The 16,107-nt window shown below is 36.0% G+C and overlaps 1 protein-coding gene across 3 annotated transcripts in view; it reads left to right on the top strand.

The window, feature by feature from the left end:
• The window catches only part of ZMAT1 (zinc finger matrin-type 1), a 39,867-nt gene extending 25,175 nt beyond the window's left edge, over window positions 1-14,692 (top strand). The window contains exons 3-7 of one of the 3 annotated variants that reach the window (XM_043897672.1): window positions 786-887; window positions 963-1,137; window positions 2,651-2,908; window positions 12,047-12,146; window positions 13,349-14,692. In XM_043897672.1, the coding sequence (XP_043753607.1) occupies window positions 786-887; window positions 963-1,137; window positions 2,651-2,908; window positions 12,047-12,146; window positions 13,349-14,672 (1,959 nt within the window). In that variant the 3' untranslated portion in view covers window positions 14,673-14,692. Of the gene's footprint in view, window positions 1-785; window positions 888-909; window positions 1,138-2,623; window positions 2,909-11,278; window positions 11,355-12,046; window positions 12,147-13,348 lie in introns of those variants that run through there. The other 2 variants (XM_043897673.1, XM_043897674.1) reach the window with 2 other exon arrangements.
• The last annotated feature ends 1,415 nt before the right edge of the window (window positions 14,693-16,107 follow it).

The raw sequence follows: 16,107 nt of genomic DNA, 5'->3' as shown, positions 1-16,107 counted from the left end.
AATGCTGTAGATAGAGTAATTGCTTCACAGTATGTACTATGTCATATTAGTGTCCCTTCTATTGACATCAACATTTTGGTTATTATGTATCTTGTTATATATGTGTTTGGAGATTTTTGTTTAATATGCTTAACCTAGAAAGGTTAATTTCCTCACATAAAAGAATTTGAGAGGTAAGCAATGCAGGGCTGATGTAACAGCTTCATAACACTTTCAGAGATCTAGGCATTTTCTGTCTTTCTACTCTGATGAACTAGCCTCTGTCCTCAAGAGCCCCCATTGTCCCAGATGACCTTTACATCTTAATTCCGTAAGCAGGAGAGAAGATGAGACGAGTTCATCCCCCATTCTGTTAGGAGACTTCCAGAAGTTCAACCCAACATTTCAGATTACATCTTATTGGCTAGAATATAGTCACATGGTTACATCTTGCTGAAAGGGAGGCTGGAATACGCAATCTTTTAGCTGGGTATATTGCCTAAGATGTGTAACTACTGAAGAAGAAAAATTTGATATTAAACAAAAACTAGGAGTTTCTGTCAAAAACTAAGTTATTGGTCTCTAAATTGTAGTGTTATTTTCATTTTAACTGAGATTTAGAGCTTTGAAAGCATGTGGAAGCATGCTTGCTTTCAAAGCAAGCTTTGAAAAATGCACCTTTTCATAAACTGGGTACACACTAAATATATTCCAACTCACAAGTGCTGTCCTCAGATTCAAAGAGGTGTAAATTTGAGGTGCCTCTGTTGTTGAATAAACAAAGTCATATTGTATCTTTTTTCCAGAGTGAAAAACATGCTCAAAATGTTAGGTTTTATTTTCAAATGCATGGGGAACAAAATGAAGTGCCTGGTAAGAAAATGAAGATGGATGTTAGGAATTTTCAGGTGAGTAGCCTATGTTGGTATTGTAATTCAAAGCTTAGTTATTGAATCTTTCTAACAAGATTGTGCTTATTTCAGGAGCATAAAAGTGAAGTAGTGGACAGAAACAAATTTTGTGGTCTCTGCCACATGGTTTTTAGCTCCTCAGTTGTTGCTCAGTCTCATTATGTGGGGAAAGGCCATTCTAAAAAACTGAAGCAATTAATGGAGGAGCGTGATCAGGTATCTCCATCAAGATTTCAGCCAGAAACGGGTAAGATGACATTCACCTCTTTAGCTTCAATACAGAGTCTCTCTATATTTTTTTCCCATCTCTGCTATCCATTTTTTATTGGAGAGAATTTTACTCTGCCACAATAACTTGGTTCTTCTGCTCAGTTAATCTCTTTCTGTGCCCTTGTCATTTAATATAGAGATCATGATTGCTAGCTAAATTTTAAGAAATGTTGTGACCTCTCCTTTTCAGTTTATTAAATCCAAATAAAAACATGTTTGCTATAATGAAACAACAATAAGCAACCTGAGCTCTCCAGTTTCTAATCAAATATTTGTCATAGTTTCTTCTTACTTCTTCCCCTTGACATCTGTCTCATTCTTTTTTTTTTTTTTTTGCTTTAGTACTTTACAAAACATTATCTCATAATGTGTGTTCAGACCAATGTCTTCACCATAATATAATTATGTTGCAGGATTTTCTGACTTTAACTGTACACAAAAAAAGTGGTATGGAATCTTCTTCTACCCTGATAGCTCATTCCTTTCTTCCTATGAATGTAAAGAAAAAGTACCATTAGCTATATCAATCAGCAATTATTGAAAACTTACTTTATGTTAGATCCAGAGATCCAGAGAACTATATAACATGTTTCTCTGTCCTTCCAGTGATTTTGGGCCACCAGCACATGAGAGAACTGACCCACAGATCTCACTTTCAACCTGAAGTAGCAGAGTATGCTCCAGCCTGTATTTTTTAAATGTTGTGTGCTAACAAAAAATAATAATTAATCCCCTGGAGTAAATAATTTACCATATTCTCATTAGCTTCAACATTTTAGGAATAAAGCATGCCTGGCATCACAATTTTACCTACATTAATTTCCATCTCATAGCATAGGCCACATAAGCATTAAAACATATTGTTTTTTTATAAATGAAATGAATTATTTTTAAATTTATCCTAGTCTCTCTGATTTTTGTATGTTGGTTTTTCTGCCTGTCAGTCAAGAGGGACAGAATCAGTGTACCACACAAAAGAAAGCGTCTTGTAAAGCCTTATCTTTAGTCCCCCAAATTCATAAATTTGGGCTCAGAAAGGAGACTACATGAAAGAGCTCTAAAATAACTGTAATTGTGGGAACATATCATTTTATAGCCTTGAACAACTGCATAAACTGTATTTTGATACGGACACCACTGAATAGATGATCTGCTTACTATGCTACTCAAGAAAGACATCAACTTAGAAGTTGGTACCCGTCTCTTTTACCCTCACTCATTTCAAGAGCCATCCTAATACAGTTCTCATGCCTTCATTGATTGCTGAATATTGATTGCTTCCTGTATCTGTGTTGGAGACACTTGGTGACAGACTTATATTCAATTATTTTTAGCCTAAATACCTTTATCCAACAGTGCTGTGTGGAAAAAGTCCAGAGATAGTAGGTTTTTAAAGAACTCTAACTTTCTCTGATACTTTATAATGCAAACATGTGGATCACTTTTCATTATGACTGTTTCAGCAGGTGTGCCTATTACTACTTCTGCAGAGTCAACTTTTCTGAAGCCCCTTGCTGTCAAGCCTCCTCCAGGTGGGATTAAAGACAAGATTATGCCTTCCTCTTCCAGCAGTGCTTTGGATTTGAATAATCCAAACAAGTATTGCAAGCTCTGTCCTGCTTCCTTTAATAGTCCATTAATGGCCCAACAACATTATGTTGGGAAAAAACACAAAAGAAATGAAGCTAGGAAGAAGTTTGTAGACAAGATAAGAGAGAAACCTCTTCCTGCAAAATCAGATGCAAATGGTAAACAGTAAGAATATCCCAAATTTCTTTCTTAGGAAGTTTATCGTTTATAAAACATACTGGCTTATATACATACCATTTTACTCTTATTGAATAGGAGGTTGATAATACTCATGGGATCATAGAATTTTCAGTAAGTAAGGACTTTTGAGTCCATGTAGGTCTGTCTGTGGTTTTCTGGAAAATGAGACCCAGAAAGGTTTAGATGACTCTTATTGATCAAATACAGGAATTACCATGGTTTCATGTTATATTATAGGTACTTACAGAAAGTATTTTAAATTAGTATTATATAGTTATTTCATTCAGTCACTAAGTATGGCTTAAGTGTCTCTCGGGTGCTAGACTAGTCATTCCTGGAAATACAAATGAAGATATACCACTTTCCCTGATAAGGGCAAGTGTATAAACTACTTGGGTTAATAGCACTTCATTGCAAGAGGCTGCAGACATGGATTTTTGTGTACATATTTTTGATAACCAGAGGAGTGAAATAAAATGACTCAAAAAAATCTTTTTAAAGGAAATGTATGATTTGCATTGATAGAAGTGGGAAGGAGAGAGAATGAACAAAGGAACTTAGGAAGAGTGGCAAGAATTCCGGCACAATAAAGATTCTGATCCTGACTGGAGTGATCCACTTGCTCATCTAACCATATTTTTTTTTTCATTTTTCCCCCACAGGCACCTTCTCACTACTAGTGTATTTTATTCCCTTTTCATATTCTCTCTTCCACCCACTTCTTTTCCTCTGCTCACTATTATTTTTCAGTTCTTTCCTTACTAGACTTTTCTACTTCATGTGAAAATGTTCATTACTCCCTCTTTTAAGCTCTATTCTGTTATGTGTAACCCTTCATGCTTGTGTTCTTTTCTTGTGTCTCTCTTTCTTTTCTGTTTTATTTGGGGGCTCTTTTTAAAATGTATTGCCTCCATGTCAATGTATGGCAAAAACCACTACAATATTGTAAATTAATTAGACTCTAATTAAAATAAATAAATTTTTAAAAATTAATTAATTAAAAAAATTATTGCCTAAATGTAGGCATTCCCGTGATTCCATTCTTGACCTTAATCTGTAAAATAATCTAATCCATTCCCTTGATTTCTTATCTCATCTATATGCTTATGACCTTTCTGTAAAGCTTTAGACTCATATATCCAAAGAGCAGCTACCTCTTCACCTGGATACCTCATAGCCATTTCAAATCCACTCAGTCATTCCAAGTAGAAACCTGTAGTTAACTTTAAATCCCCCAACACCATCTACTTCACTTTCTGTATCTAATGAAGCACCAAGCCATGACTGTTTAACCTCCTGAATATCACTGTTACCTTATCTTCTGCTCTGCTTTTCTGATACTAGTTCAAGCCCTCAATATCCTTCCTAGAGCTTTGCTATTCAAAGTGTGGTTTGTAGGCAGCATCATCAGCACCACTTCAGAGCCTGTTAGAAAAAAGAATCTCAGGCTTCACTGCAGACCTACTGAATCTGAATCTGCATTTTATGCATTTTAACAAGATCCCTGGGTGGTTTGTACTCACAATAAATTTTGAGAAGCATTGTTCAAGAATATTGACACAACCTCCTAATTGTTCTCCTTCCATCAGTTTTGTCTCCCCAAATCCACCCTCAATTTAATCACTGGAGTGTTTCACCTAAAGTGCATATCTTTCTATGTCACTTCCCTGCTTAAAAATCCTTATTTTTCTATTTTCTAAGGATAAAAATAGAGAACCTCATAGTTCTCTACCATCTTGTCCTGTCTTCCTCCTCCAGGCTTATTCCCTGCTACTTCCTGCTGTGATCCATGTGGGTCAGAACCTGCAAAATGCTTTTAGTTTCTAGAAACGATTACGCTATTTCTTGTCTCTGTGCCCTTCATGCTGCCATTTTGCCTGGAACATCTTCATGTCCCTCTTCTCTTGACCAACTCTTACTCATACTTTAACATGATACTTCCTTGTAAGTCTTTTTACTTCCTTCAAGACTTGTATTCTTTGCTTCCTTAACCTGCATATCTAATTATCTCTTCCTGTGTCTTTATCTCCCATTAGAATGTAAGATTTTTGAGGAAGGGGATTTAATCTAACTCATCTGTATTTCCATTCCTAGAGATAGAAACTGGCACAGAGTAGGCCTACCTCAATAGAGATTAGTTTAATATATGAAACAATGAACTATTAACCTTTATTTATTGGATGCTAACCATGTGTTTGTATTATTAAGTTTGCTGCTTATTGTGATTCAACATCTCACCAAAAGTTACATAGAAATCTGTGTTTTTATCTAGAATTTTAAAGAATGTCGATTTAGACAAATGTAGAAATAGAAGTGGTAGGGCTCCTGAAAGTCATGGAAGATACAACAGACTTGATAGGTTATTTTTCCTGTTGCTATGCAGAAGGTTCTCTGAAATAAGTGGCTTCTAGTTAAGTGGCATTGGGTAAATTGGAAGTGAAATATATGTCAGCTCTGAGAGATATGTGTACTCTGGTCACTTCTGAAAGGAGGGTTATTTTAGACTCTGAAGTTGCAAGATTATTAGGATGAGAGAAAGAGGATTTTGGTGAAATTTTCGTCTGGCCAGGGAGGGGGACTGCTGATCATCAGCATAATTTAAATTCAGTCATTGAAGTCATTTTACATTAGCCTCTGAAACTGGAAGCTCAAAAGATTTTCAACCCTGACTTGACTATTTAATTTTGATTACAGTAAACATTGAAGATTAAAAAAATAGCTGGAGCGCTGTTGTACAGCAGAAACTAACACAACACTGTAGAGCAATTATATTCCAATTTTTTAAAAAAAATTTAAAAAACTAGCTGGAGAATTTAAATTAGCCGATGAGAATTTCAAAGAACAGCAACAGCAGAAACAGCTGTTTCTGCTCACTTATATATTATAATATATAGTGAAAGGGAATATATATATTTATATATATTATATATATATTTTATATATATATTATATGTATATATATATTATAAGTGAGCAAGCAGTAAGACAAAAGCAATTTAACATGTGCCACTTTAATTATTTTTACTCTTCACCTGTTTTCTCCCTTCTTGCTGTCTTTGCCTTCTTTTTTATCTGCTATTGCTTATATATGTTTCTACTCTATCTAATCTCTTTCTCTGTTTCTTCATCATTCTTACTGCTCTCTTCATGTCCTTCATCCAGCCCAGATCTTATTAGCACAGGAATGGCTACCATAACGATATGGAGCTAAAGTATGTATTTTTTATTTATTGTATTTGTTTTATTTTATTAATTTATAGCCCCATTATTGTACTTATTGTCTCACCTTCTCTTGTAACTCAACGTACCTAACATTGAATTAATCTTCCCTAAAACCATCTTGAATTTATCAAGTTTTTTGTTTTTGCCAGTAGTAGCACTATTTTTTAGTCACCTACACTTGAATCTTTGAAGGCATCTTTGACTAAATTCCCCTATATCCTATCCATCCACAGTCTTATCAAGTCTTCTTAGAACTGTTTCTCCTACCTGTACCCTTCCATTGCATTTTCACTATCACTTTAATGCTGTAACCACCTTCTGGAAGGCTTTACTTATACCTCATTGTTATTCTCTTACTATCTAGTAGCAAGATTTCAACCTAGGATCAATTCCACAGTCTACCCGTTCTACTTTTACATTCAGAATACTTAATGATGATGCTATGGAAAATTATATAAGGCTAGAGATTGGGTACCTCTATAGAGTCTTAGTATCCAATCTCTATGACCTTTTAGTCCTATTTAGTACTTTTCCTTTTCCTTCAGTTTCCTTTCAGCAGTGATTTTTAAACCTACACCACCTTCCAACACTCTCTTCTACTACTCAACACTCCCCCTCCTCACATCCTTCAGACAAGCTTATTCCTTATGCCATCAAGAAAAATGTGACCATCACATGTGGATAGCAAGCATCTTACCCTAACCAAATAATCCTTTGAGTTTCCCTTTCACTATGATACTTACCCCTTGTTTTCTCAGCCAAGGTTTTTGTTGTTGTGTTCTTATTTTTCAGATATGCTCTTACTGTCCTCACTGATATTCACTCCTCAAGTCACTGCCATTTGTTGCCACACATCCCCCCAGCCCTCCACACCACCACTCTACTATTTCACTGAAGCTGTTCTTTGCAGGGTTGTTGTGACTTCTAAATGTCTAAATCCAATAGACATCTTTGCTCAATTCACTAAACATTCCTCTTTAAAAATCTCTACTTCCTTAGCTCCTTTGACATCACTTTCTCCTGTTCATCCTTGCAACTCTGTCCTTTACTTCTTGACTTTTCATGGACCCTCCTCCTCCTCTACCATCTAGTTTAAAGAGTGACACTATCCAGGGTTTTTATCATTATGTTGCTATTCCTGTGCCCACCCATACATTGTCCTCAAGAGATCTCATCCACTCTCTTAACTACCCTTTATCCTCAAAATTTATCCAAAATTACTCTAAGCTATCCTTTCCCTTTCAAATTCCCATATCTAATTGCCTGTTGGACACCTTTATATGGAAATCTCAGAGATATAGCAGACTCTGTGTGTCCAAATTCAAACTCACCATTGATTATTCTCCCAAGTCCTTAAACAGTATTCCTTATGAAATTCCAATTCAGTTAGGATCACCACCCACATCAAACTATGCTGAGTTATTTTATAACTCTCTAGATTCCTCCTCCCTTATCTCCCATATTTAATCAGTCATTAAATTTTGTTAGATTTAATGGTAAATATTTCACCAATATCTCTGCTCCTGTCAGTCCCTACTGTGACCTTTCTAGCCCATGCCTCCTTATCTCTTGCCTGGTCTGGTATATTTATGTAACTGTGGTCTCCTTACTTCCAGGCTTACTCCTCTCAAAATTACCTTCCATATTGCAGTTAGAGAAGAGATTTCTCTAAAACACACAATTGATCATGTTACATACTGCTTAAACCACCTGATGGTTTCCCAGCCCACAGAATAAAAAGTCTAGACTCCTTGTGCTCTGTGTGGTCTTGCTCAGTCATTTCCAACTCTTTGCGACCCAATGAACTACAGCCCGCCTGGCTTCTCTGTCCATGGAATCTTCCAGGCAAGAATACTGGAATGGGTTGCCATTTCCTACTCCAGGGGATGTGCCCAACCCAGGGACCAAAACCCATGTCTCTTATATCTCCTGCATTGGCAAGCAGGTTCTTTACCACTCTACCACCTGCTAGACTCCTTAGCATAATATAGAAGTCTCTTTGATCTGACACATTTTTGTCTCTCCCATGCTGTCCCCTTATATTTTATTCTACAATTCCAAATTTCAAAAACTTCCTATAAATACTTCTATGCTCTTTTCAACTCCTTTCACCATTAACTATTTTTCCAAATTTAACTAAGGCCTCATCTCCCTCAGTAGCACTCTTCAGACTCCCATGTTATACTGAGTGTGTCTGCTTCCTTGAATTCCCATACCTCTTAAGCATACTTCCCTTATCTTTTATGAAATGAGATTGAAATCCTCTGTTCATGTATCTGTTTCTCATTTGAATTTGTGAGCAACCTGCCCATTTTGTTCATCTTGTACTCTTAGCATCTAGCATGATACTTGGTGCCACAGAGGTGTTTAGTGTTTGTTGAACAGATTATTTGAATTCAGCACACCATACTCATTTCTGTCTCTTCCATACCTGATATTATTTTCATCCCCTGGAATGCCCTACCTGCTTTCCTTATAATTCAAATCCTTTTCCTCCGAAGTCCATCACAACTTCCCTCACTGCTCTCGCTCTGATTTCTCATAGGCTTTGCTATTCATTGACAGTTGCATTATAGTCTCCTAACTGAACTGGCCCCTTGAGATAGGGATTTTATTTTATTATGAAATCTATTTCTCAGTGCTTTATGCTCCAATGAATATATATATTTTCCTCAATATTTGATAATTGTTTATTGAGAAGCAGAGTTGTGTAGTGGGATAAACATAGATTTGGAGAGGTGTTTGAGTCACTTGCCCAGTTGCACCTTCGATTCCTCAGGTATAAAGTGAAAATAAGGCTACTTCACAGGATTGAAAAAAGGGTGAAATGAAGCAGTATATACCATACCCATGACAGAATAGGTCCTCAACAAATGTTAGTTTTCTTAAAATATTGTTTCCCTGTCATAATTTTAAAACATAAAAGTTGTACATTTTCTATTTTTCTTCATAAGTTAAATCCCATGTTGCGTTTTTGCTTACATGTAGCTTTCAATTGATTTTCCCCATTTAAGATATTAGACCAGTGGTTCTCATTCTCGACTACATACTAAAATCATGCAGGGATCTTTTAGAAATCTCAATGCCCAGGCCATCTCTCAAATCAATTAAATTAGAATCCCTGGGACTCACATTAGTGGTTTTTTTTCTCTTTTTTTAACTCCCCAAGTGATGAGAACCAAAATGTTAGACTATAAATACATGCATTCCCCTATTCTCTCCTTTGAAATCAAAGACCTTAGTCCAGGGAGTTATAAGATAGGACTGTGATCAGGAGAAAAGTCCACCCCACATGTGTTAGGTTATGGATGATTTTGAAAGTTACCAGATACAAAGAAACTTGAGCTTCTGGGTGAAGTCAGAAACAAGGGATCCTAGCAGGGCTGAGGGGAGCAAAACTTGACAGGCCCAAGGAACAGACTCAGATAGGAGAATGGACAGTATGAGAAACTGTGGAGGCAGGTTTCAGTAGGATTAAACTAGAAATTTTGATCTTGAGACAAATACATAGGCTTTGTGTCTTCATAGAAAGAGTTTACACCATTTTCATACGTTATTTTCTCAGAAGACTGTATCCTAGAAAAAGAATATCAATGTGTTAAAAAGACAAGGGCTAAGGTAATAGAAGCAGACCATACTTTTCCAGAACTGCTTCTAGGCCTTTCATATATGACCTGCAGCTCCTCTAAACTACTATATTGTCTGTATTATAATCTTCTGATATAACTTGTGAAGAAACCAAGGAGGAACTGAGAAGAACATTATATATACTCTATAAGTACTAGACAAATGTGTAAAACCTCTGAAATATAATCTAAGTTTATAATCATTGGAGATCATTTAGGCAGTGGTGCTTAACAGTGCCTGCACAGAAAAATCAACTAGAATGCTTTCAAAAAGTAAGAAAGCCTAGTTCTACCCCTAGAGATTCTGATTAAATTGGTTTTATGTTAAGCTGTAACATGAATATTTTTAGAGTTCTCCACATGGTTCTAATGTGTAACTAACATTAAGAACCACTAGTCTAGGGGAAACCAGGAGTCCTGCTTATCTTGTATAACTTGGGCACCCTTAGAATACATGTCCAAGTGAATCTGAGCCTTAATTTTCCCACCTGTTAAATAACATTAGCTATAATCTCTGAAAAGGGTTTTTATAAGCATGCAGAGTCCCGGATTCAGTTCTCAGCTTTGCAAGAAGGCCAGAATCTTCAAAAGTGATTAGCCTCAAATGAAGGACTTCCCAAACCAAAAACAAAATTGCAAGATGGTGATAAATAACGAGGGAACTGGAAAGACACTCCTTTAGGTTTTTTCCACCTATTCTTTGACAATAATTAGCTGGGGTATTGTTAAAATACAAATTCCCTGTCCCAACATATCATATTCTCCAGAGGAAGGGATCTGGGTTAAAAATCTATATTTTTAACTCACACTCCAATTGATTCTTATCAGAGAAGTCTGTGAAATATTGCAATTTAATTCACTGTCTTCTGTTATTGATTTATGGTAGGAGCATAAATAGATATTTCAGTTCCCAGGTTTGTAAAAAAATATATCATTTAGATTATCCTCTTTTTGGTATCAGCAATATAGGAAACCAAATTATAATCAGAAGTGACTTGGCAAGTGCAAAAATCAGCACAGGAAGAGACGATAGTTTTTTTTGTTTTGTTTTGTTTTGTTTTTTCCATTTATTTTTATTAGTTAGAGGCTAATTACTTTACAATATTGTAGTGGTTTTTGCCATACATTGACATGAATCAGCCATGGATTTACATGTGTCCCCCATCCTGAACCCCCCTCCCACAATAACAAAGGAGATGATAGTTTTGAAGAATCATTTATTCAGACTTTGACATAACCGGCTGAGCTCTCCTAGGCCCACCGCAGAGAATACATCAATAGTGAACATAGTCCTCATGTGCTTCAAAGTCAGACTCTTTCTTTCCCTTTGACAGTAGTTTCCTGTTTCTATGAATAATCTTTGCTTGGACATGGCCAATACACATTAGTAATGATTAATTTAGTGTCCTTTAAATGATTAATTTGCTGTTTGATTTAAAAGAAGATAGCCTTGCTGGACCCTGAAATCTCTGCAGCCATCAATTTATCCTCTTCTTTAGAGTGAGATTGTCTTTATATTTAGCTTAATGAAATTTATTAATTTGCATCTTCTGACCAAAGAGAAAGTGGAAGGATGGTAAGTTTAAGAAAATAAAACTTAACCTATCACCTGCTTCCAGTTCTATCTATCAGTCAGAATAGAGAGGTAACTAGTATACCTATTCTATAGTTCTTGACTCTTATGAAGTGGTAACTAATAGTTTTATTTTAGAATTTTGCTTTCAACATTTATCTTGAGAGTGGGGCTCACTGAAACTCTCTCTAAAATCTGTCTATGGAAATCACTTTTGGTAAACTCATGCATTACAGTGATTTCAGGTAAGAGAGTAAACATTTGCCTTTATTCATCTTTAATATTTTTGGATGTTTCGAGTTTTAGTTGGATAGAAAGAAAATTGGGGCAAACAAAAAGAGGTTGGTTGAGGGATTAAGAGGCAAAGATAGATTAGGCACACTACATTTGAGGTGTCTGTTGTACTTTCACATAACAGAAATAAACAAGTGGATAGCAGTTTCTTAAAGAGACCAAGGCTGGAGCGGCAGTGTGGTATAGTGTGAAGAATTTTGGACTTTAAGAGACATGGGATTTGAGAAGCTATCTCTGTTACTAACTGACTCTGTGACTTCAACCAAATCATTTATCTTCTCTAGGCCTTATCTTTAAATTGGGAAAGTTCAAGTAAATGATTTCTAGTAAACTCCTGTCCAGCTATGTGATTCTAAGTATATTCCTGTTGACCTTTTTAACTTGAACTCTGTTTTTTCCAGCATTTAGTATGAGAACCTACGATTGCCGTATTTGTAATATCACCTTTACATCTTTAGAAATGTTCCGGTCTCACATGCAAAGAAGTGAACATCAACTTAAGTAAGAATTTCTTACCAAAGTGCTCCTATGATACCAAAAACCAGGGGTTCTGTCAAGTATCTTTACGTGTATTTTACAAACTTCCTAGACATTTACTTCCCTAAGAGTCGATCCTGGGTATGGTTGGTAGTATTTGTAGCATACTGTATGCTAGTTCCATCTCCCAGGGAGTTCTCTAGCCATGACAGTATGCTGAAAGAGCTGGCTCATGGGCAACCCTCCTGACCAGACATCTTTGGAAAGATGCTATCATTCTCAGGCTGGCCAGATAATTCAAATAATCCCTATAATCCTTGGAAGGTTGGCTAGTTCCAGAGATTCAGCTATCCATTTGTCATCCTTCCAGTGAGGTATAGTGGTTAAGAAAAAAGGTCTTGCTGTTATACAGAACCAAACTGGAATACCAGATCTTTCTACCAAGTAACTTTGGACAGCTCTGACATAAAGTGGTTATAATGAAGTATAAAAATATGGGCAAGGTCCCTTGCCTGGCACATTGTGGGAGCTTAGTACACATTTATTCCAATTTTTTCTGTTATTTGAAGGAGGAGAAGATTGACTGGACAGTTGGGGACTGGATAAGTCAAGTAGTGGGACAGAGGGGCACCTAAGTATTGTATATTTATTTTGTTGCTTTTAGTATAACTTTCTGGTAGAAAATATTTGTATTATTGAGTCTGAATACTAGGTAGCTAAATTGTATAACTAACCAAATTAACCTTCATTTAGACTCTTTGTAAAATTTCAGAGTTCCAGAATAAATAGCTGTCACATTTATAGATCTATACAAGGAACTGATAATCGGAACTTTTTACAGCAATGTGACTGCAGATCAGACCATCTTTAGGGTATTAAATATTATTGGTACTTTCCCAGACATCCCAACATGCCTTACATTTTTAAGTACTACAACAATATCAGATATGTCTGCTTCTTTGTACCTATCTTCCCTTTCATCCCAGGTCTGAAAATTTTTTATGTATAAAAAAATTGTGAGGTACCTAAGAGATATGTGACTATCCCTGCTTCTTCTCTTTGGCATACAAAGTCATGATTTATAGCTTTTAAATTAAGGTAGGTTTTAAAATTTTGCTTGGGCCTCTGTTGTATTTGTTTTCTTCAAACTAGTATTTTTGAAAGCAAAACAAATATTCCAAATAAAATAATCTAGTAACAAGAACTTTCTACTGTCTTATTTGCAGAGAATCCATTGTTATCAATCTAGTGAAGAATTCATGGAAGCCACCAGACTCTTGCCAAGATGAATGTACAGATTACATCAAAGTACAGAAAGCCAGAGGATCAGAACCAAAGACTTGTTTTAGAAAGATGGAAGAAGGTTCTTTGGAAGCCCATGGGTACAGAGAAGCAGTTGATTCCAGATCCAGACATAGAATGTTTGAACAAAGATCCCCATGTGAGACTTTCTGGACATATCCAGGACCATATAATATTTCACAAATAGTGGAAAACCAATTACCTCATTGCTTACCAGCTCAATCAAAGAAAACATATGACTCTTTTCAAGATGAACTGGAAGATTATATCAAAGTGCAGAAAGCCAGAGGACTACATCCAAAGACTTGTTTCAGAAAGGTAAGAGAGAGCTCTGTGGAAACCCATGGGTACAGAGAAATTGATTCTGGACCCAGACCAAGAATGTGTGAACGAAGGTGTTCATTTGAGACTTCTCAGACCTACCAACGACCATATACTACTTCACCAGTGGAAAGCCAATTATATCACTGGTTACCAGCTCATTCAAAGAGGACATATAACTCTTTCCAAGATGAACTTGAGGATTATATCCAAGTGCAGAAAGCCAGAGGACTAGAGCCAAAGACTTCTTTCAGAAAGATAAGTGATAGCTCTGTGGAAACCCATAAGCACAGAGAAATGGTTGATTCCAGACCCAGACCTAGAATGTTTGAGCAAATACTCCCATTTGAGACTTTCCAGACTTACCCAGGATCATACAGTATTTCACAGGCAGAAGAAAACCAGTTACCTCATCCTTTACCAACTCATGACAGCAAACAGAGATTAGACTCTGTGACCTACTGTCAACCCACCAGAGACTGTTTCCCAGAAAAACCAGTACCCCTGAGCCTTAGTCAGCAGGACAATAACTCTGGCACATACAGTGTAGAATCTGAAGTTTATAAGCACCTCTCCTCAGAAAACGATACCAATGAGCATCAAGCAGGTCATAAGCGGAAACATCAGAAGAGAAGAAGGCACATGGAGGAAGGTGAAGAAAGGCCAGAGAAGGAGCAGTCCAAGCATAAAAGAAAAAAGAGTTATGGGGATACAGATCTAGACAAGGACAAGGGCTCTGGGGAAGGGAAAAGAGACAGAGATAAACTTAGTGTCAGTTCAGGAAAGCTTAAGCATCGAAAAAAGAAAAAAAGCCATGGCGTACCCTCTGAGAAGGAAGAACGTAAGCACAAGAAAGAGAAAAAGAAATCTGTTGAAGAAAAGACAGAAGAGGAAATGCTTTGGGATGAGTCTATTCTTGGATTTTAAACTTTTAGCTTTGTTTACCCTGGGAGAAATAGAATGGGGGAATTTAGACAAAGACAGAAACATCCAATGAGGAAAAAGAGAGGTGAGTACAGTCAGTGTCAGTTCAAGAAAGCTTAGTTTTTTGTGTGTAAAAATTGAAATTGACTTGAAAGAAGAGACAAACAAGCCAAAACCTCGCCTCTGAGAAAGAACAAAAGAACACAGTAAGAACATAAGAGAAAAGGAAGCCAGTTAAAAGACAAAGGTGTCAGTGCTTTAGGACGAGTCTTCTCTTGGATTTTGAACTTTTCTGTTGTGTTCCTTTAAGGTTGAATTAAAGAAATAAGTTGAAGAGTTTGGTTTCATGAAATTCATGTTATTTGAATTTCCCTAAGTGGACAGTTACTTTAACCATTAACAAAAGCCAAGTGAAGTAAGAGTATTCAATATGCCTTGTCCTCAAGTTATTTTTCCTCATTTGTTAACGTGAAAGAAAAATTACGTGTTTCTTGCATATAAAGTAATTTCTCTTAATGAGGCTGTCTCTGCTCCTGTTCATCCAGTTGCTGTGATAATGAATTATTTACCTAGGGGAGAAAATTAATTTTAAATGAGAAAATCAGGCATTATAGAATCCATCCTCTGTTTGGGCTGTGTTAGTGTTGGTGGTATTTTTTATTGCTATTATATGTTTATTTATGTTTCTTGGTTTTCTCCAAGGAAAATATGTGAAGCAATTTAGACTGATTTTTTGTTCGTTTGTTAAATATAATTTGCAGTGTATTTTTGTATTTTCTAGTTCTGAAAGTGGGAAATGAAACAGTCTATAATAAATGTAGATGATATATAGTTTTAAAGAGTTCTCAAAGAGTACTGATAAAAAAAAATCAGTCTATATTCTGTAAATGTTTATATTACATTAAAGTGTTTTAATTTCTATATATTGTTTTATGTAAATAATTATTTCCCAGCTGAATATTATTTTACTTTGGGAGTGAGAGGGGAAATAAACAGTTTTCACCTCTGAGGAGATCACACTGTAAAGTTTTTTTGTTTTTGTTTTGTTTTCCTTACTGGTATTTCTATTTTTTTAATTTATTTTTTAATTCATTTTTTTAACACCAAAAACATTTTGTATTGGGGTATAGCCGATTAACAATGTTGTGATAGTTTCAGGTGAACAGTGAAGGCACTCAGCTGTATATACTCATGTATCCATTCTCCCCCAAACCACCTTCCCATCCAGGCTGGCACATAACATTGAGCAGAATTCCATGTGCTATACAATAGGTTTTTGTTGGTTATCCATTTAAAATATAGCAGTGTGTACATGGCCTTCCAAAAGCCTTTAACTATCCCTTCCCCCTGGCAACCATGAGTTCATTTTCTAAGTCTGTGGGTCTCTTCCTGTTTCATAAATAAGTTAATTTGTATCATTTCTTTTTAGATTCCACAT

Source organism: Cervus elaphus, chromosome X (assembly GCF_910594005.1).
Source record: "Cervus elaphus chromosome X, mCerEla1.1, whole genome shotgun sequence".
Lineage (NCBI taxonomy): Eukaryota > Metazoa > Chordata > Mammalia > Artiodactyla > Cervidae > Cervus > Cervus elaphus.
The sequence above is the reverse complement of the archived record's forward strand: the minus strand, read 5'-3'. Positions and strand labels throughout refer to the sequence as shown.